The sequence below is a fragment of the Protopterus annectens genome, chromosome 1.part0 (genome assembly GCF_019279795.1).
Source record: "Protopterus annectens isolate FY-2018-M chromosome 1.part0, PAN1.0, whole genome shotgun sequence".
Taxonomy (NCBI): domain Eukaryota; kingdom Metazoa; phylum Chordata; order Ceratodontiformes; family Protopteridae; genus Protopterus; species Protopterus annectens.
The window spans coordinates 806,882,298-806,902,702 of record NC_056725.1 but is presented as its reverse complement, the minus strand read 5'-3'; the positions used below and the strand labels follow the sequence as shown (position 1 = coordinate 806,902,702).

The 20,405-nt window shown below is 42.3% G+C and overlaps 1 protein-coding gene across 1 annotated transcript in view; it reads right to left on the bottom strand.

The window, feature by feature from the left end:
* Positions 1 to 4,319: 4,319 nt before the first annotated feature.
* Positions 4,320 to 20,405, bottom strand: part of LOC122794642 (arf-GAP with dual PH domain-containing protein 1-like) — a 1,143,274-nt gene continuing 1,127,188 nt past the window's right edge. Inside the window, exon 11 of the mRNA XM_044063238.1 lies at positions 4,320 to 6,904. Within this exon, the coding sequence (XP_043919173.1) occupies positions 6,876 to 6,904 (29 nt within the window). The 3' untranslated portion in view covers positions 4,320 to 6,875. The remainder of the gene's footprint in view (positions 6,905 to 20,405) is intronic.

Genomic DNA, 20,405 nt, shown 5'->3' with positions numbered 1-20,405 from the left:
AAAGGAATGGGGAGTAGGACAAACCAAAAGTCATATAGACCCTTAAGTTTACTTCCATGTTGAAGAAAAATAACAGAGAAGGTAATATTGGACAAATTATTGTCATAATTGGAAAGGTTAGGATGTGAAAGCATATATCAGCATGCATATGTTTAAAATAGGTCTATTACCACTTGTGAGAAGATGCTCTATAACAACATAATAACAGCTAAGAATGAAAAATTGTGCTGTGATGTAATTTACATAGATTTAACTTCAGCAATTGACAGGGTCATACACAAAACACTGATCAATACGTTAGAACAACTAGGTATTTATGTACTATTGATAATCTGGATGTCTTACAAATAGGACGTGGCAAGTATCATACAGCAACCAAACTGTCCTAGGTCCTTACTTGTTTAGATTGCATCTTTCAGATCCATCTTTTTCATCTGAGGTATTCTACAGTCTGTATGCAGATGACTTGAAACTGGGTAAACTGATTACATGTGTTACAGATGGGGCATGTCTGCAAAAGAACTTGACTAAATCAGACATTTGGGCACAGAAGAATAATATGCTGTCAAATACATCAAAAACTAAGCATATGAGATTTGGGAGACAAATTGAAAGGTGAATATTTATTATAGCACACAGTGACTGAAACTCTAGATTCATTTAAGAACCTGGTTATATGGGTAGATCCAGCTTTTGAGTTTTTCTAATCATATCAACCAATTGGTTAATGACAGTTATGCAACTATAGGCTGTATAAAAAGATTTATAAAGTCTAGAAAATAAGAAACTATGAAGTCATTGTTTGTTAGTTACATTAGACTCAACCTGAGTATGGAATAACAATATGGAAGCCTTATAAGAAAACAAGCATGAATAAACTGGAAAGAGTACAGCAGAAATATACAAGGGCATTCATGTACATGAAAGACTAAAACATCTGAACTTGTGCAGTTTTTCATATAGGTATTTAAGAGGAGACCTTATCTGGGTATACATGACATTCAGGGAACATTTGAAGTTATCAAAAGGTAGTACAGACTCATCAGGCAACCTATCTAGAAGATTCTATAAGAATGAAAAGCGAACGAACTGATTCACTGAGACAGCAGCTGATACATGGAACGGACTAAGACATTACATTAAAGCAAGAACCAGTTTAGATATTTTTAAGAACAGCCTGGACACATTATGGGAACAGCTATTTTGGTATATTGGCAGGGTAGAAGGGCATATATGGCACTGCTTGAAATATTTGTAAGCATGTATGTATAGCTTAGAGGGGGAAGGAGTGAGTGAAAGACTACTGCAACAGTGAAGGCACTCAAACATCTACATACATGGTAAACAGAAAGAAGTGTTGCAGTAATAACTTCTTGGGAGAATTCCCGAAGTTAACAGTTGGGACATTGAAAAAAATCATGGGGGGAATCTAGAAGACCCTACAAACCTGCAGAAGCAAACCCAGCTGCAGCTACAGAGAAAGAAAACAGGTTGGAATGCTTGGTAAAGGCATGAACAGAGGACCACATTGGCTGCCTCCAAGATTTCCTAGGTGGACACTCCTCAAGGCAGCTGCAGCAGTGGTTGCTCTAGTGGAATGTGTTCTAATTTTTCTACAAACACCATGAAAATTGGGTACAGTGGCACCCGATTTCTATGGTGTTTGTGGCAAAATTTGATTAAAGTAAGAGATCCACTTAGTAGTCGTCTGTTTGTAGAATGCCCAATGTATTAGATGCAAAGGTCACAAATAGTTGATCTGACTGCCTGAAATGTTTTGTCTTGTTCATATAACTGTCTATGTATGTCCAAAATGTGAACAGTCCTCTATTCATTGTTTTGTAGGTCTGTGGAAAAGGTAGAGAGATGTATGGCTTGATTCAAGGAGATTTCAGTGACCACCTTGGACATAAAGGATGGGTTGGTTCTCAGAGATATTCTGTCCAAGTAGAATCCGAGAAAGGGTTCAGTACACAAGAGCTTGTAACTCGGAGATTCTCCTAGCTGAAGTGATGGCCACTAATAATGCAGTTTTCCAGGTTAACAACTTTATATTACAGACACTGCTGGTTCAAAGGTGAAATAGCAAGATTCTTCAACACAATCATGACGTGGCAGAAGGAAGCAGGTACTCTTCACTATGGCCTAAGGTGGATGATGCCCTTAAGAAACTGTTTCATCACAAGGTTAAGAAAATAGAGGTGGCTGAATTGGTAACCAGGCAGAAGCCTGAATTTAATGGAAGTATAAGAAAGCCCTTTTACAAAGAGCTTAGCAAGATAAGACAGTTCCAAGGGTAGGTTTGCTGACACTTGGCATACCAACATGCAGAAAACCTCTTCCATTTTCAGAGGTATGATTTCCTCAAACATAGCTTTCTAGCCTCTTTCAGAATAGTCAGGATGTCCTTGTCTAAAAAAAAAAAAACAACCCTGAGTAACAAAAGTTAATCCATCCATGTTGTTAGCCTCAGGATGTTCAAGCTGGGGTGTATGGCTGTCTTCCCTGTTCTGTGTTGACAGGTCCACATTTTATGGAAGCGTCTTTGGCGTTTGCCTGCTCATGGTGTGTAGCAGGAGGAACAAATCCTGCCTTGGCCAAAAGGTTGCAATTAAGTTTCTTTTTGGCCCTTTCTCCCTGATTGTTATTAATAACCTGGGGATGAGAGGTATGGGAAAAAATACATACAGAAACAGACCTGCTCATGGGAAGGAGAAAGCATCCATTCTCTAGGCCTTGGTATCTTTGGTTCTTGTACAATATTTCTTTATTTGCCTACTTTGGAAGCAAAAAGTCTACTTCTGGCACACCTGATCTTTGTATAAGTTTTGTGAAACTCTCTCTGTTCAGCATTCACTCAGGAGGATATGTTACTTTGTCATGGCAGGCAGTGTGCTATAAGGTGCAGTTCCATTTCTTGTGCAGCATCCTACAGCTGCATGGCTAGTTGATATAGAGGATGAGTGGGTACATCCTTATTTGCTTATGGACCACATAAATATGGTGCTGTCTTGCATTTATCAGGAGTGCCTTGTTTCCGTAAGTTCCTGAATGCCATCATGTCCCTCAACACTGATATTTCCTTTTGACTGATGTGGCTCTGGAGAACTGTTCTCTCCAACTGGATCTTGCACTTGAAGGTTACTTGAATGAGCTTTCAAGGCTAGATGTGAGGTGTCTGAGAACACAACTTAATTTTTCAGGCTCGCATTTAATAGGAACTCCCATTGTTTTGAAAACAGGTCCTTATCCACCCCACAATTTCCTTTTTCAAGCATGGTCTTATCTTATAGTTCAAAGGATATTGGTGCTGGCAGCACATATTTTCTGTTACCACTGTATTTTCTTTACATGTGGTCTGGCAAAGGAAATCATCTAGATGTAGAAGGCCGTGCATCCCAGAGCCCTGAGGATCTTCTTGGCCACCACAAATACCTGATACAGCAGGGATTGGAAACATTGGGTCAAGAAGTCTACTTTCCCTTGTGTTAGGAAGGCCATCTGCTTGTCTGTGTCCAGAAGGGAGACTAATCTCTGTGACAGGGGTCAGATTTGACTTATTTAAATTGAAGGTGAACCCCAGGCTTGGGAGGCAGTCATTGATTAGGATAAGAGATACTTCAAGTTATTTGCCTAATTTAGACACAATCTGTGAATCATCAGACAGGGGTAACTTTGGTTGCCCTTCACCTTCAATATGCAAATAGTGTAGATACACATTTTATACAGATTCTAGCAACAGTAGTGAGACCAAAGGCAAAAAAGAGTCTTGATAATGCCCACTGAGATTCCCACCTGCTTTGAAGTGGAGGTACCAGCTGTGAAGTTTTGCTATGGGGATACTGAGGTAAGTGACCTTCAGATCTGGAGTGACCATGTACACCTGGAGAGAAAGAATAAGCAGGAGTTTTTGAAGAGTTAACAATTTGACTTTGTGGACCCTCATGAACCTGTTTAGCCTTGATATTTTTAGTAGTGATCTCCAGGTTCCTTCTTTTTTTGGAAGCAGAAAAATCTTTGAAAAGTACCCTGTGCCTCTTTCTTTTTTGTGGACTGGTACTTTAGATCCCTGTTCCAGTAAAATGTTGATCTGCTGAACCTCCATGACTTGACTTTTTCTAAACTCAAGAGGATACCTGCTGGTCTTGGTAAAGAGGGAATGTGGAGTTTGTATCCTTCCTGACTTTATTATTTGAATGACCCATTTGTCCTTGTAGTGTTTAGCCAACTGTCTAGCAACTGGGAAAGTCTGCCTCAAAGCTTTGAATGTAAGAGATGGGATGGGTCTTATGGATGGGGGAAGAGGTCTGGTACAGTCATGCTTGTTTCCTGCTGGGCCCCTGGAGCCAGGGTACATTAGGCCTTGTTCCTCGATCTACTTCCCATATTATTTGATTTTTTTGTTGCTTGTCCCTCCTGCTCCTCCTCCTCCCTCTTTACCTAGATTGTGAGGCAGCAATTCCTACTAAACCTTGGTGGATGAACCTACACAAAGTCCTTTACAGTCTGCAGGGACTTGGTTTTGTCTTACTTTTTTGGAAAATAGCTTGTGCCTTGGGTCTACAAGGTCAAGATTAACATCCAAGATTTCAGATGTAAATATCCCCACAAAGGGACTGTTCTCTTATCCAAGCATGCCTCCCGATAACAGACCCAGAAGTATCTGCTTTGCTAGATGCATCTAAATCATTAAATCCACAGTACAATGGAATGTTTTGCAACTTAAGAGCAAGAGCTGCAGAGATCCCATAATTCTTTGGCTAGAGCTTTACCCACTCTCCCCTCCAGCTTTTTCTTCATCTGGCCCAGGAGAATTTCCTGAAATGTAACCAAATGGAAATGCCAATTGAGAACTCTCATGGCCACAGTGGCTGAAGTGCATGCTTTCTTGCCAAATACATCCAGAGTCAAGCTCTCTTTCTCAGTTGGCAAGGACTTATATATATATATATATATATATATATAGTGCTTCCTTTGGCCTCCTTGAGATGTAAATACACCACCTGCGTCTCCCTAAATGGAGAATTGGTGAGGCTGAGGCAAAATTTGCAACTGGCACTGAATCAGCATATGATCCAGAGGAAATATGGTCTATATATGTCAACTCATCCTAATCAGAATCATAAGAATCACAAGACTTGGGGTGGGAGGGGCAGAACTCCTCTTTCCTTTGCCAGGAAAAGACTGTATAGCAGGGGTCCTGCTATGGCTAAGCTTATCTGGATCTCACAATATCCATGAGATCTGTGATAAGGTCCTGTATGTAAGTCTGGTGACACTGAGACCCAGAAGGCCTAGGTTGATGTCAGCTGGATGCAGCCTTCTTTAATTTGGCCTTGGGCCTAGATTTCATTGTGGCATTGAATGTACTCATCCCAGGCAGTGGGAGGCTGTGGCTCATGCCCAGTCAGCTGAAGCTTCCTCCTTAAAATGGGGGATTCTGCCCTTCCCCTTCAGCAGTCTTGGAAAGGGAGACAAAAGACAGAACCAGCACAACAATCCTGGACCCATCCAATGATATTTGTGCATCAGTTGCATGCTCCATCTGTGAAAGGACTCCTCCTTTGGCAATCACAAGCCTGGGTGGACTGACTGATGCCAACTAGCTGTCATCTGCAACCCTATCTTGCTTCAGATGCTTCTCCTTCTTACAAAAAGGAAGCTTGAGCTCAGCATGACTGGCAGGCACTATAATGCATGCAAACCCATGATGCACCCTTTCTTTCTAGAACTATATCTCTAGCAGTTCCACCTTATGTTTGATTGTTCTGGAATTAAAGCAGGGACAGTTGGGATATTTGGGCACATCATGCTCTGGGCATAGGCAAAAAAAAGTCAGAATGTGAATGACTTGATAAAAGATTTGTTTCCCCACACTCTAAACAAGTCGTTATCTTGGCAACTGGCATTTAACAACACAACAGATAATAAGAAAATAAGCTCTCAATAGGAATACTTACCTCAACTGCAACTCTAAATGTTGGCTTCGGACCAGTCAACAAGACAATGACACCAAAAAAGAACTGAGAAAATGGTACCAGTTGGCGACCTTTATACACTGGCATCCTGACACTGGAGGAGAAGGCATATGGGCTTAGAGGAGGGGAAAAGATTCTGACATTCAGGCAGACCAAGGGCTTTCACAGTAGGAAATCCCAAGGGGTTATTACTTCAACAGTAAAACAAAATGAACACCTTTCAGTTCTAATATTTATTTTCCATTTTCAGTGCACATTCATCCCTTTACTCTGTTTTGTTAAAATATATCAGAAGATAAAAAAGTAAAAAACAGATAGGTACACTAGTTCTGAATTTTCATATGCTTGGCAGTTTCACCACTTCAGAAGACTGCACATTTTCTACCAAACATAGTTAATTTCACTAGACAGAACAAAGGCAACTGGATCTCTTCTGAGTGGTACCCCAAATCAGTATAAAAGTCACTAGTACCAAGTTTACAGCAGCACATTAATCCAAGTTCACCAATCCATATGAATGTTTGGTATTTAAAAAGTTAAACACTTGCAGGCCAACATACGACATTAGTCCATAAACCCATGTATACACTATTACACAGGAGTTCACTGGAAAAAAATAATCTCTGTACCAGTGTATAAAACAAAGAAATACAAATGCTTTGAACAGCTAGCCAGGAACTTGTAAAATAGTTTTAAAAATATTAGGGAAAACATCATGTTAAAGATTTTTACATTGTGCCTAGATACACATCATCTAGTTAGCTGAAAGTACATTTGTCTTTCTTGACAGACACTGGCATAACTTTTTTTTTCCCATGGGCTTCAGTTTATGTTCTTCTTTCAAAGATGCAAAAATGGATGACTCCTGATGATCAAGGGCTCCATGAGGTATGCATCTCAGGGCTTGTGTTTAAAGTAAGCTTGCTCTGCAGAAAGAAACACAAGAACATATCTAAGATTAAGTTGGCACTAAGCAGTCAAACGTGCAGCTGTGTAAAATCTTACCATAACATAGATTACCTTCTCTTCATTGTTGCAGAATTCTTAACATAAAGGATTCCCTGACAAGGGTAGCCCAATGTCCAGCCAGTATACCAAGGCCTTAGGAATATACAGATCTCGTATATCACATATATGCTCCCCACACAATGCGTAGGGCATAATGGTTACCTAAAGGCGTGCATACCTCAGAATTAAAAACCACCAGGTGCAACAAATATTCCTAAGAACTAGGAAGAACATGTGCATCCAGAAGGAGAAAAAGGAAAAGGATTCCAGGCCGGAAAGACAGACGGAATAGGGCAGAGAAGAGAAGGATGTCGACTGTTATGATAAGATTTTACACAACTGTACTGTCCTTACATATTATTCTTGCAGTATTCTTAACAAAAAGAGGAGCACAAGTGCTCGGGAGGAAACCTGGGAGGAAGAAAGCACAGAGCAGCCCTCTACAAACCCATACAGGATAGCTCTTGCAAAGCCAGCTGTTGCTCTGGAAACAACATCCAATTTGAAATGTTTAGTGAAGGTATGCACAGAAGTCCAAGTAGCAGCTTCTAGGATGAAACTGGTATCCAAATCATTTGAAAAATGCACCCGAAGAATCAATAGTTCTAGTATATTGAGCCTTTACAGAGGTAGACAGACATTTACCATGAAAGGCATAGCAAAAAGAAATGGCCTTAGACATCCAGGAGGACATAGTTTGCTTAGAAAGAGCCACACCTAGAGATCTGAGATGAAAGGAAACAAAATGTTGCTCAGATTTGCAAATGGCCTTATTCTTACCCAAATAATATTGGAGCTGTCTATGCAGATTTAAAGTGTGAAGAACCTTCTCACTAGCACATTGCAGAGGATGAAAAAAGGACAGTAAATGAATAGACTGATTAACAGTTGACTCATTAACCACCCTGGGCATAAAAGAAGGATTATGAAGAGACACCCTCTCCCTATGAAAAACTAAAAAAGGAGGAAGAGCCTCAGATACTCTCTTAGCTGAAGTAAGGGCCAAATGAAGAACAGTCTTATAACTACAATGCTGCAAGGAAGCTGAAGCTGCAGGCTCAAAAACAGTCAAGTTTTCAATCACAAAATTGAAATCCTCAGAAGTGGAATAGGATTCCTCAGAGGCCAGATAAGAAGGAAGCCTTTAAGAAATTGTTTGACCTCAAACCTGGAGGCAAGATGAGAAGTCTAGGCAGGCAAGCAGAAAAAGCTGAAAGGTGAGTTTAATTGAAGAATATGGTAACCCATATATAACTGATGGGATCCCCACAGAAAAGGGATCCTGGTTACTGGAAAGGAAACAGACAGAAAATCTCATCCATTTGGGCAAATCTGACTGTTTCCTGCCTTCTGTAGAACCCTAAACACATCCTCAGAAAAAAAGGTGCCTAAAAGGGATCAAAATCCATCACCAACAGCATCATTTGAAGAATGGACAAGTTATGAAGGATCAGGGTCCCCTTGTCTTGTGTGAGAAGGTCCACTCTGTGAGGTAATGTGGTGATTGCCCAGGCTAGATGAAGAAGGGGGAACCAATGCTGTTTGGGTCAATAGCAAGTCACCAGCAAGATTTTGGGGGAGTCCTGCTTGATCTTGAACAGGACCCTCAGAATTAGAGGAAGGGTTGGGAAGGAATACAGAAACGTTTCCTTCCAGGGAAAAGATAGTGTGTCCACCTTCCAAGCCAAATGACGTGGGACTCTGACACAGAAAACACAAAGTTATCTGGTCAAAAGGAAGGCAAAAAATCTACTTGCCACTGATGAACAATGTCCAGAAACACAACTATGTAAAGCATCCATTCCTGAGCCTTTGACTATATCTTGCTTTGAAGGAATGTAGACAGCCTCAAAAGTCACTCGATACTGGACAGTTAGATCACAGAGCTGAACAGCAAGAGTGAAAAGAAGGCACAACCATGTCCTCACTTGCTTGCTGATATACCATATCATTGTGGTACTGACTGTGAGGATTTTAGGAGGCCCTGGAAGAAAGAGGAAATGAAAAGTCTGAAGAGCTAAAAAGAGATCTTCCATCTCCTTTATGTTGATGTCCTCTGACCTCCGATAAAGAGGCCACAGACCCTGGACTTTGAGGGAACCAAAAGTAGCTCTCCACCCTCTATCCAAGGCATCTGAAAAATGTTCCTGAGAGGGGAACTGGTGGTTGAAAGGGAAGTCCTGGGTTGAGAAAAAGCTGATGAAGCTACCACTGAAGTGCGAGTTTGAGGTATGGAAGGAAAGGAACCAGGACATCCAGTGGATGGCAGTGCTGAAGCCACACTGACTTTAGGAACCACTGAAGTTTTCTCATATGGAATCTGGAAACAGGCATCACAGGAATGATGGAGCCCATGAATCCTAGAACCCCAAGAAAAGTCCCTGATTGTAACTGAAAAAAGGTGACTATATATAGAGATGAGAAATAGAGCTCTGGGTAGAGGCAGGGATGTCATAATGGGAATGGTCTGGATCCTGCAACTGAGAAAAACATGATCCTGAGAAGGAACCAGGACTGATTTCTGAAAGTGTATGGTAAACCCCAGGCTTTCTAAGAGATAAACTACAAACTGGAGGTGCTGAAGCCATACCTTGGGGGATGAAGCCTGAATGAGCAGGTCACCCAGATAAGGAAATATCTGAACCCCTCTCATCCTTCAACAGGCACTGACAAGAGAGCATGACATCTGATAAACACCCTTGGAGCAGTAGAAAATCCAAAGGGAAAAACAGAGAACTGAAAAAAATAAAACTTCCTGAAAACGGGCTGAATGGGGATGTGAAAGTAAGCATCCCTGAGGTTAGGGAAAAAGAAGAGGGAACAGTTTGAAGGAACAACATCTAAAAGGAAGGGACATGTGGAAAGGTGTTGAGCTGAGAAAGATCCAGAATGGGTCTCCAGGTGCCTTCTTTCTTTGGAATCAGAAACATTCTGGAATAAAACCCTTTTCCTTCCTGGGCAGGGGGCACAATTTGAATGGTGCCCTGAACCAAAAGGCCCTGAAGTAGTTCTATAAAAAGGAAGTGGTTCCTGAAAAGATGAATGCCCAGAAAAGGAGGAAGGAATTTAAACACCATGAAGCATCCCTGGCAGATGATGGACAGAACCTAAGAGTCTTGAGTGGCCCTTAACAAACAGGGAAGGGGCAGGAAAAGATGGAGAGAAAAGGGAACTTGGCCCAAAGAAAGCTGATTTGTCTTGAAAAGGAGGTTTCTGAGAAGTACAAGTCTGAGTAGACTTAGCAGGGAGTACACACACAGAACCCTTCTTACCATTAGAAGGAAGGCAAGGCTGTCTACGTACAAGAGCAGATTTAGATGGAGAATTCCTCTGGAACGTAGGGATGGGAGAGACAAAATTATGTTTCAATTCCTGCAAGGCCTTGCCTTTATCTTGGAGGGACTTTGAAAGCTCAGCAGCAGCAGAACCAAAGGCTTGCATATTATCAAGAGAAGCATCCAACAATTTAGCCTTAATATTATTAGGTAAGGTCTGAAAATGAAGCCAACAGTAATATCTCAAAACAGGAAGCATTAGCTGCATCATTGCTATATTTAACAGGGTAGTGGGCAACTTGAGAGATAGAACCCAGTAGAGAAAGGGCATAAACCTTCACTTCTGAATCAGGGAGGTCAAAGATTGCCTTAGAAGCTTGAGAAAGAAGGGTCAACACATATCTGGTCATATGAGTCTGGCAATTAACAGCTCAAAAAAACCAGGGTGGCAGCAGTATATACCTTTTTGCCTTAACGTTCCATGGCTCCACTGTCCTTATCAGAAGGAAGTAGTTTAGCAGATTTGAAAGTTTAGGTTTGTCAGAAGAAACAGACACTACAAAAGGATTAACAGAAGAACACTTGCACAAGAACGTACAACCGGGCACCTTGTAAAATCTATCAGGTTTCTTAGGGGGCTGGAGATTGAGAATTAGGGGCCATAGAAGCTGCTGAAAAGGTATCTAAAAGAGCAGCCAAGACAGGAGGATCAGCAGAGGGCTTAGAAGATTCCATTTGGAAGAGTACATAATACCTCTTTTTCAATATCAGAAACCTGAGAACAGTCCCATTTGAAATCTTCCATCATGTGAGAAATAGTGTTCCCAAAGGAGAGTTCTTCTAAGACAGAATTTGGACTAATAGAATCTTCATCCTCAGTTCTATAATACAAAGGGGAAAGGATTTGAGAGGAATATGCCAAAGCCTCTTCTTCAGAATCCAAATCCTCTTCAGATGTCTCCTGCTCTCTGGGCCTCTTAAGGAGAGCAGATCACCAAGGGAGAGTAGGCACAAAATCTCCTTGAGGAGGCTTTAAGACCATTAAGGAATTAAACAACCCTTGGGTAAAATCCTGCCATTCATGCAGAGAATCATTAGCAGCAGGGGAAACATACTTTTTGTTTGTTTGTTTTTTTTCTTCTGAGGAATGTCAGCACTAAAAATCCTAAAGGGTTCAGACCCTTGCCGACACTCAACCAACGTAGTAGAAATCTCCTCCCAAATTAGGATTTGTAGTATCCTCCTCTGTCCCTCACAAATAATCAGCCAAGGTTCAGTCTCAATATCTGGACCGGACGTTAGGGAGCCTCCAAGGATGTGTGAGAAGTTGGATCAATGCTGGCGTCCGACAGGGTCTTGGCAGAGGAATCCAAAAAAACAATCAGGTGATCCTCTGGGCTTTCACCACCTTGACAGACACATCCGCAGGACGCAGGACATTAGCTGAATCAGACCCGAGTTTTTTGGTCTTGTTCTTGGCAGGCGGCAGACCTTAGGGATGGGAAGATTCTGTTAGAGCACCTGGTGCCAACAATTTAAGACGCTGGTTCTCCAAGTAAACTGACAAGGAAAACAGGCTTCTACATATGGCCCTAACAAGAAACTCTTGGCAGACAGAACACTGCATATGGTTGTGAGAAGCACCCGAACAGAAGAGACACTGCTTGTGATGATCTTTGTGGGGAATCTGTCTCCCACACTGACATTTTCCCTTTCTGAATGACATGTAAACTCACAAAAATAAAGGTAGAAAAAGAAAAGAGAAAAACCCAGTGGGGCACTTATCTGAAACACAAATCGCCAACCATCACAGACAAAGGAGCGTTCAGCCGATGTTCAATGATGGCATTTGGACTGGCAGCAAAGTTCTTTTGATGTATGTAGAATCTGTGCATCACCTTTATGCCCTAATGCTTACGTGGGGGAGCATATGAGTGATGTAAGGCTTTGGTATACTGGCTGGACGTTGGGTTAACCTTGGCAGAGAATCCCCTATGTTAATACTGCAACAGTGGTATAGAAGGACATCACAGAACTGACCCACAGAAACACTAAATACAATCTAATTAGAACAGCACAATGGTGCAGAGGTTATCACTGTCACCTCACAATGACTGAATCACCAGTTTTTCTTTTGAACAGGAGGGGGGGGGGTTCTTACATTTGATGTCTGCAAAGCCTCCCTGTGTCTACATGGGTTTTCACTAGATGTTCCAGTTTCCTTCCATATCACAGACACATGCCATGCCACACATGAATTACAAGACCACAAAAGTTGCCTGCACACATGTATGGTGTGTGAACGAGTACGCCAGGATTAACTTCTCTTCCTTACTTATTTAAATTTATTAACAGTATCTCAGCCTGGGAAAGATTTCAAGTTTGACAATTAGAGAGACACGACGAAAGAGAGAAAGTACATATGTTTATAAAATTGTTGCGTATATAAAGAAACTATATACAGTAATGGAGATAAACATACACAAATGCAATTTCTGTAGTCATAGAGACAGGTGAGCAGGTTTATACTGCAGTGCATTATTACATACAGTTGCAAACAAATTAATGTATCTTTTAATAGAGGGTTGTATAAATAGCAGAGACTGCTTACAATACAGAACTAAAATCTGAAGTACTTTAGCTGTGCATTAACTGTACAAGAGTGACATGACAAGGACTTTATGTCTGGAGGGGCTAAAGCAGAGGGAGGGTGCCAATAAGTGGCAGTTTATGGCTTGATTAGGTTATGTAATATGAGAGATTACACTGGCATTTCACCATTTTCAACTTAGAACTGAATTTGGGGTAAGAAGAAGTGAAATTAAGTAAGGCTGGCACTGATTCCCAGACTTTGGGACTTGGAGAGAAGCAGTGATTTGTGCACTTTTGAGGTGGCCTCTAATGAGGGAGCAGAATGGTCAAGATTTCTAGGAATGTAGGTTGGGGACACTCATATCTTTAACCTCTATCTTACAACTGGACTAGTTTCTGAAGAATTTAAGCACTTTGCAGTTATCCCTCTCCCAAAATGTCCATCACCTACTGACCTAAAAGACCATCAATCTCATATCATAGCTATGCTTATCATTAAAATACCGAAAAAGTTACTTTATAAAGAATTATTCCAACATATAAATAGCTAGGGACTTCTAGGTGTCCAACAGCATTGGTCTATGAATTCCTTCCCCACTACACTGTGCTAATTTCAGCTATAAACACTATCTAAAACATTACTAAAGGCCTTGTTACAGGTGTCTTTACTAATAAGTCTGTGACAACTAAAAAGTACAGTTGTGTACACTTACCATAAATGTAGATGTTCAAGTGTATTCACTGTTGCAATCATTACCTGTGGGTTACCCTGCTGTGGTAGCCCTTGGCTGGCTCGAATACCAGAATCAATGTTTTTCTGCATCAGCTGCTGTCACTTGGTGGCTGATGTCAGGTCGTCAGTGCTATAAAGGAAGGCAGCCGACCCCATTACATCAGTGTTTCTTGCCCTAATCAGTCAGAGGCCCAATTAAATATGGTAAAGGGGTCCTGGTGGCTAAAGGCCACTGTTAGAAATGTATGTCTCCCTAAAGAAAGAAGATATAAGGGGACATGAGGGTGGGAAACCAGGACTGCAATAGTGAATACACTCGAACACCTACATTTATGGTAAGACTACACAACTGTACTATGTTCCTCATGTTTCACTGTTGCAGTCATCACCAGTGGGAAGATTCCCAAAGCTGAGGAGAGGGGTGGTAGGATTAGTAAGAGACCTAGGAGTGGGTCAGCATGGCCTGCAGAACTGCAGAGGCAAACCCCGCCCTATCCTTAGAAAATAGAGGTAGGTGGTAATGCTTGGTAAAGGTATGAACGGAAGTCCAGGTAGCAGCTTCCAGGATGTCCCTGGTGGGAACTCCTCTGAGGAATGCTGTGGAAGTGGAATGGGTTCGAATAGACTTGGGGGAGGGGGGTTCCCATGCAAACTGTAGCAGAAATGGGTACAGTGTGATATCCATTTGGAAATGGTTTGTTTGGAAATGGGCTTCTCCTCTGCCCCTGGAGCAAAGCTGACAAGTAGTTGGTTTGTTTTCCTGAAGGTTTAGTACAGTACAGATAGTATTTGAGCTGTCTGTAGACATCTAATGAGTGCAGAAGTCTTTCCCTCTTATTTTGAGGGTTAGGAAAGAAGGTGGGTAGATATATGGCCTGGTTGAGAGTTACATTAGATACCACCTTGGGCATAAAGGAGGGATTAGTCCTCAGGGAAACCCTGTCTGCATGGAAAATGATGAAGGGCTCAAAGGCCATCAGTGTCTGAAGTTCTGAAACCCTTCTGGCTGAGGTGAAAGCTAGGAGAAAAGCAGTCTTCCAGGACAGGTACCTTAGTTCTGCTGAAGCAGTAGGACTGAAGGGTGGCAAAGTTAGTTTTTCCAAAACATAGTTCAGGTCCCAGGCTGGAGTGGGTAGCCTTCTGGGAGGTCTGATATTAGAAGCCCTCTGAGGAATTGTTTAATCAAAGGATGGGAAAACAGGGGCAGTTCTGTATCAAAATTAGCTGAAATGGCTGAGGCGTGGATTTTAATACAGAAGGAGGAGAGGCCACTATTAAGTAGCTCTGCTAGGTAGTCCAGGATATGAGGGATGGAAGGTTGTGAGGTACTGACCCCTCTGGACTGGCTCCAGGAGCAGAATCTTTTCCATTTTCCTGCATCAGATTTTCTGGTGCTGGGCCTTCTGGCCTCTGTGATAATGTCTAGAACTTGCTTGTTTAACTGGGGCCCCTTGTTTGCCTTTAGAGCATTAGCCATGCTGATAGTTTGAGGGTCTGCAAGTGTGGGTGCAGCACTTCCCCCCCACCTGAGTTAAGAGGTCTGAGATCAGGGGAAGCTGCCTGGGAGGCTGTAAGGTCAGGCTGCGCAGTAAGGGGTACCAATGTTGTCTGGCACAATCTGGAGAAATGAGGATGGCCTTTGGTCTCTCCACCCTTATTTTGATCAGTACCGTGGGGATAAGAGCAGAGGTGGGAATGCGTACACAAAGGGGTGTTCCAAGGGAAGGTCAAGGCATCCAGCTTCCACACTAGGTGGTGATACTCTCTGGTACAGAATTTTTTCAGCTGATGGTTGGGATGTGAAGCAAAGAGATTCACCTCCAGAGTCCTCCATTCCTGAGTGATTTGTAAAATGATTTTTCTGTGAAGCTGCCATTCATGGGGTTCAGTAAGTTTCTGCTTAAGTGGTCTGCCAGGGTGTTGTTGATCTCTGGTAGGTATTGTGCGATCAAGTGTAGTCCCCTGGAAGAGGCTGCCAGCCAGAGGTTCATGGCTAGCCTGCACAGTGGGTAAGATTGGGTCCCTCCCTGTTTGTTGATGTACCACATTACTGTGGTGTTGTCTGTTTTGATAAGGAGAACCCCTGGCCTGAGATGAGGTTTGAAAGATGTCAGAGCCTTCTGTACTGCCATCATTTCCTTCTGGTTGATATGTAAGGGAAGGCGCTAGGCATCCTAAAGACCTTGGGTGCACCTGACTTCTAGGTGAGCGCCCCAAGCTATGTCTGAGGCGTCGGTGTCAATGGTCTGCCTGGTTGGGCGGAGGGTGAAGGGAAGACCCTTGTTCTGGGCCCAGGCCCCTGCCCACTAAAGAAACTCAGCCCTTATACAGGGGATCAGAGGTAGAGAGGTCTCTAGAGGTTGACAGTGCTGACACCAAAGGTTCTTTAGGTACCACTGAAGTTTTCTCATGTGAAGCCTGGCCAGAGGAATTAGAAGGATGCAAGATGCCATGTACCCCAAGGCTTGCAGAAACTTCCTCGCAGTGAGGTGACTTCTGGAAGCCAGCTGGGTAAGACAGAGAGGCAGGAAGCTCTGTTTTTCTGGGGATAGGAAGTCCATTTGGGATGCTGTGTCCAGCAGTGGTCCCAAGAAAATGATGTTCCTGGAGGGTGTTTGCCTTGATTTCTTCTTGTACCCTAAGGAGGTTAGGAGGGTTTTGACAAAGAGGAGGTTCTTGAGGAGCTTTTCTTTGCAATCTGCCTGAATGAGGCAGTCATCCAGATAAGGGTAAATTTGTATATTTTTCTGTCTGCAAAAGGCTATGGCTGGGGCTAAGCATTTGGTGAATACCCTGGGAGCATTAGATAAGCCAAAAGGTTGCGAAGAGAACTGAAAGTGTTGTGAGCCTGCTCTGAAGCAAAGGTATTTCCTGCAGGATTCCCTTACGGGGATGTGGAGGTAGGCATCTTTTAGATTTAGGGTAACTAACCAGGCATTTATTTTTGTCAGCATAGGCAGCAGCTGCTGCAAACTTAGCATTTTGAATTTGAAGACCACTAGGAAGGTGTTCAGAATGGATAGATCCAGGATGGGGTGCCAAGTGCCTTCCTTTCTTGGAACAAGGAATAGTATGGAAAAAAAAAACTTGCCTGTTTGATCTGAGGGGACAGATTCTACTGCCCCTTGGGATATGTGCCTCTGCCTACTGATTTGGAGGTAAGGCTGGGAACCCTCATGGAATTGGGAGTTTGTTGAAGGAGAATTTGTATCCCTGAGAAATGATCTTTAAGACCCATTGGTCCTTTGTTACAGAAAGCCAATTCTCTTTGCAGAGGGAGAGCCTTCCTCCTAGTTTCTGGTGAGTGAAAAAAGGGCAGAGGGGGAAGATGGAGTCACTGAGAGTTTTTGCCATAGAGGGATGGTTAAGAACTCCCTGCCTTTGGAGTGGAAGTGGTCCACTGTTTGGTTCTCTGCTGTCCCTGGGATAGGAGTCTGGTGGTCTGTCCCTGGGGGGCTTACCTGTCTGCTAGGTGCAGGAAAGGACCAGTGTTTTGAGGGAAAATTCCTGCTGAACCTAGGAGGTTGTACCTGAAGGAAATCTTTTACTGTTTGCATAGATTTTGCTTTGTCTTCCATCTTTTTAAGCACCTCTTCTGCTTTACTCCAAACAAGAGGTCCTTATCCAAGGGTGCATCAAGTAATTTAGATTTGACATGATCAGGGAGAGGTTGTTCCTTCAACCATGCATGTCTCCCAATGACAGATCCTGACACTGCCGCCCTGCCTGAGGCTTCTAGGGCATCATATCCACAGTGTAATGAGTGTTTAGCCACTTGACAAGTAGAGTGCAGTAAATATGCTTACACTTTCGAATTGGCACAATCAGGAAAGGTTAAAATATTTTATTTAATAGTTCCAAAGTGTGTTGTTGATGTTTTAACATGTGGAATTGACAGTTGAGTGCTCTGATAGCTAAGATTGCAGAGGTGTATACTTTTTACCCCATCTGTCCAGAGCTCTGAAGTCCTTGTCAGAAGGAGTAGGATTCTTTGTAGAACCACCCTTAGCTCCTTTTGGTCCCTGTGTAATGACTTCCAGGTCTGCGGCAGGATTTCTGTACAGCTATTTGTGAGAATCCGGTACTCCGTAATACCAGTCAGGTTTTCTGGAAGCAGGTGGAAGGGTGTCAGGAGTAAAGCTGGATTCATGGAAGACATCATCAACCACCTCTAAGATTGGAGGGATGGCCAAGGGTCTGTGATGGGGCAGGTCTAGAAACTCTCTTAGTCTTTTCTTAGACTGAGGGAAGTCCTGGGATTCCCAGTGGAAATGTTCCCCGAGGGTGCAAAGTGTTTTTCCAAAGGAAAGATCTTCTGGTGGGGAGGCAGAAGGAATGGATTCCTCTGCATCTGAATCCTCATAAGCAGTAAGAGGAGGTTGTTCCTCTTCAAAAGCTGAATAATCAGACTCCTCAGAATCCTGTTCTGTCAGTCTCTTTTCTTTTTAGAAGGTGCGGTCTGATTACCCCTGATAAGGGTGATAAGATCCTCTGCCATTTTAACCATTTGAGTTTGTGGTGGTAGAGCAGGAGTAAAATGGTGGCTAGAGTTAGTTTTCCTAGGAGTGGCCTTGAGAGAAATGGTAGTCGGTGGAGAAGACAGTTTTTTGTCTATATTCGGTAGTGCGAAAAATCTTCTCGGAAGGTGGTGCCTGCGTCGCTGCTCTGGATCCAACTAAGGCAGAGACAAACAAAGGCTCGGAAGACGAAGATTTCTGCAGCATATCAGACTCCAAAAGAGTCTCAGTAGAGGCCTGCAAAGGTATCAAATTGGGCATTAGAGGCTGCGAAGGCACCTCACTGAATTCCAGAGAAATGACGACCTGCTTAGTGGTAGAGTCATCTGAAGGCTTAGCCTTGAGTGGTCTGTCTCTATATCCTTATGTTTTCTATGGATTGTTGGCTGATGGATGCCATTCTGGAATGTGAAGATGGAAGACAAAAATACCTGGCTACAAAAACAGCTCTTTGACAAATGGTTCTCATGTTAAAGAGGGCACAGAACCGGCAACAGGGGACGTCGTGGTCTGGGCCTAAACAAGTGAAGCAGTATAAATGGAAGTCTTGGTGTGGTATTTTCTTCCCACAGGTGAGACAATTTTTAACTTTTTCGAACATCAGTTAGCGCAAGAAAAAAGGATCCCCAAAAGGGTACTTAGCTTTAGACATTTTCAGCTGTAATTCAAACTCTGGAAGCAACCGACCGGCAAACTTGTGAACTGCTTCTGCTACAGGCTCCACGGCAAGAAAGACTGATGTAATGGCATTGGCTGCCTTCCTTTATAGTACTGACGACCTGACGTCAGCCAGCAAGCAACAGCAGCTGATGCAGAAAAACATTGACTCTGGTATTCGGGCTGGCCGAGGGCTTCCACAGCAGGGATAACCCACAGGTGATGACTGCAACAGTGAAACACGAAGAATCTCAGTTAATCACAGTCTCCTACCTAAAAAAATTTGCCAAGCTTAATTTTGGTTTAAAAACAATCTAAAGGATAAAATTTTCCAGGTTTTCCACGTTTAGACATATAACAAACTCTCAAATCTGGGCTTCCAAGTTTAGTCATATAACAAACTCTCAAACGCATGCTTCCAAGTTTAGTCATATAACAAAGTCTCAAACCCAGGCTGTTACAAATATTGGGGTGCCCCAGGCTATTACAAATATTGTTGTGCCCCCAAAGATCTGTTCTACTCCCTATTATACTTTATATGTATCAATGACCGTGCCCTAGATCTTCCTTCACTTAATCTCTCCCTTTACTCTGATGACATCTTGCTGCTCGAATCAAACAGAACACGTTAAAGAACTCCAAATCAATCTTCAATCTAAATCTTTTGAACTCTGCAAGTGGACTAACTCAAACGAACTTCTAACCCCGTAGAAAACTATTATCATAATGACATCCGCCTTGGTACTCAAAGAAAATGACCATCTTTACACCCATTAATACTTAAGGACACCAATGATATTCCTAACCTACTCCAACAGAAATACAGAGGACTTACTTTGGAGCCATGCCTTATGTTTACAATACACAGTGACATAATTAAATCTAAGATAACATCACAATTAAAACTAATCTCTTGCATCTGTCACCTCCTCTCTCCTTCCACTAGAATTGCCATAGAAAGAAATGTTCTTGTAACAGAAAACGTACTGCCTATGCCTGCTTTGTATCCATCCAGTTAATAATACCAGCAAAATCCACTGCCCATCTTTACAGAGGATAGTGTTTCTTACAGGAAACAGCCTACTCCCACATAGGTAATATAGAAGAAAACCTCCTGCTAGTCAGACCCCCATTAAAGGCAACCATTGGAGAAAAATCCTTTTCCAAACTGGGTCAAGCCACTTGGTACAAACTTAGAAGTAAGAAATCCATAAACTCTTAACAACTTTCAAAACTGAATTAAACGTCACATGTACCTATTTTACAGACACTGCAGAAAGCCTAATTTACCCAAAATATTTAATCTGTAAACTGAATACTCACCTGTAGAACATCTTCAGTATTTAAATAAGATAAATATATACTGCCATTTTATATCTACTATACTACTGTGGTATTACTTTACACTCTACAGAATGTACTGTTTACTTTGCTGTAAACTTTTCTGTCCTCTGAGCTTGAGTCGTAATGGAAAAGGGCTGGTAGACCAGTTCCCCAACCTAAACAACAAATAAATAAAACAAAAATATTAGTCTTGAAGCTAATAATCAGAAAGTCTGGTTTTGTTGTAGTTTGAACAGCTGTGATTTAAGGAGGAGGTCTACCCTTTGTTTCACAGGAGCCATTTTATTTTTTGCAGTGTTTT